Source organism: Buceros rhinoceros, unplaced genomic scaffold (genome assembly GCF_000710305.1).
Source record: "Buceros rhinoceros silvestris isolate BGI_N320 unplaced genomic scaffold, ASM71030v1 scaffold38660, whole genome shotgun sequence".
In the NCBI taxonomy this organism is placed as follows: Eukaryota; Metazoa; Chordata; class Aves; order Bucerotiformes; family Bucerotidae; genus Buceros; species Buceros rhinoceros.
This window is the reverse complement of record NW_010390847.1, coordinates 1-2,103: the sequence shown is the minus strand read 5'-3', so window position 1 is coordinate 2,103 and position 2,103 is coordinate 1. Positions and strand designations below refer to the sequence as shown.

Below are 2,103 nucleotides of genomic sequence, written 5' to 3'. Positions count from 1 at the left end.
GGCTGAGCACGCTGGACAGACCGCAGCGGGAGAGCTCCTTCCAGAAAGAGGGTCTAGAAGTGACGTTCGGATCTAACACAGGTACTTTTTATCACCCCGGCTGCAGAACCGCAGCCGCTCTTGGCCTGGATCTCCTCCTCTGCCCTGTCTCTGTGCCAGCGCGGCTGTTTGAGCTGCCTTACAGAAGTAGCTGTTTTTACCAAAGACTTTTTTAATGGGCTTCGTCCACTGCTAACGCCTGGCAGTTCCAGAAAACTGAGGGAGGGGTTGACCCGTTACTGGCTCCCCAAGGAGGAGAAGGCCAAAGGCAGTAGACACCTACATACAAAACACCTCACCTCCTCTTCCGCTCCGCGGAGAAACACGAACTGGGGAAGGACGCCCTTCTATCAGAGGGCGAAAGAGCTTTTGGACTGAAAGCTGCCCGTAGGACATTTCAAATTTGGAAGGCGATTGTCTGGAGAAGTCATTTTAAATGATCTGAGCAAGCTCTGCTGTCAGATTTACACCAGCTCTTCTGACCTCCCGTGATCGCGAGGGAAGAATTCCATTCTTCCACAAGCGTAGAGGTCGATTTCTACATGTCTCAAACACAGCAAAAGCAGATGGCTCGGCATATAAATATATCCAGCACCTGGATCCTGAGTCACAGAAATAACATCCTTTACACAACAGAAAATGGATCAACAGTGAAGCAGTTCTCCACTGGTCTTAAGACCCAACAGCTTCACCAACAGTTTCATCTTCATCCTCTTCCTCCTCATCCTCTTCATCGTCTTCCCCCACTGCTCCATCTCGCTTCTCTTTCTCAAGCATTCTCAAGTATTTGCTAGCCAGGATCTTCTTTGGCAAGATATCTGGAAGGCAGAATGGTTTCTCTCACAGTCAGTCGGAATTCCTATACTGCCTCGTCAGTGCTGCTGCACCTCTGCCGCTACTGACGTGACGTCAGAGGGGCTTTGTGGAAAACATTATTACTGCAGTGAAAAAGCCGGTGAGTTAATCTGACCTATACAGCTGTAAGACCACGAGAGGATCACCCAGCAACCACAGATGAGGAATGTATTTTACGGCTGATTACAGGCAACCCCCTTTACTCTCTGCTCACGTCCGTTATTTATGGGACGTAAAACAGAGCACTCGACCACTCAGCTGCCTGAGACAGAGTCAGTAAGCCCCCATCCCACTTTCATCCTGGGGAAACACTTTTTCCGCATCAAGGTTAAGATACTTGTTGAGACCTGACTCAAAGCGGAGCTGCGTGCTTGGAGTATGTCCACGAGGAACCCGGGGAAAGACTGGGCTGGCAGTATCTTACTCGCGACCTCTATTCTACTCTTTCTCAGCGAAGTGTAACAACAAAAATCCAGGTGTCAGTAAAAAGTGTAAGTGCACATACATACATATAGAGAGATCTATATATAAAAGGAAAGAGGAACCATGTGATGAATCAACCAGTCTGAGAAAGGAGAGTTACAGATTTAAGTGTGTTCATCTGGGGCCGTATAACTTCTCACATAAAGACCAGCAGTGGTCCTGTTCTGTAGGCTGACAGCCTTCGGATGGAGGTGCTGGGATTAAAGAAATGCTTAAGGCAATGTGCCGAGAACTAATTAGCCTTGAATAATTCTGAAGCACCAGAAAAACCCCCATGCACAAGGAATTTTTCAGCGATGTAGTCTGAGTTCCAGTTGCATGTTGTAATAGAGTTTAATGACCAATAGGAGAATCGTGTCCTCATGAAACAATTCCACAGAAGTAAGATTTCATTTTCCAAATTACATACTGAATTTACTACTGTGCTACAGATACCTGCAAGGAACTGAAAGGTCTCGCACTCCTCTGCGGTATGAGACAGGTCACTGTAAGTTAACGCGTTCTTCTCCTTGCCTCTGCCGTGTTTGTAGGAGTACGTAGCTAAATACTGAACGAAAAGCTCCTAAAAAAAGAAAACAAAAGCCAACAGTCAAACTGCGAACCCAGGCACAGGGCTGGCAGCAGTTCCCCCAGTCCCTGCCGGGGGGCACAGGCGCCGCCCGGACTGCCGCGCTCGGGGCGCTGTGCAGACACCCGCTACCAGAAACGCTCGGGGGCCGGAGGCGG

At 48.8% G+C, this 2,103-nt stretch overlaps 1 protein-coding gene across 1 annotated transcript; it reads right to left on the bottom strand.

Moving 5' to 3' along the window:
- Nucleotides 1-592: 592 nt before the first annotated feature.
- CHRAC1 (chromatin accessibility complex 1) lies at nucleotides 593-1,939 on the bottom strand (the record flags this gene model as incomplete). The annotated part of the gene is made up of 2 exons (XM_010139360.1): nucleotides 593-857; nucleotides 1,813-1,939. Coding segments are annotated over 2 exons (273 nt in total), but the record flags the coding sequence as incomplete, so codon positions are not given.
- Between the last annotated feature and the right edge of the window lie 164 nt (nucleotides 1,940-2,103).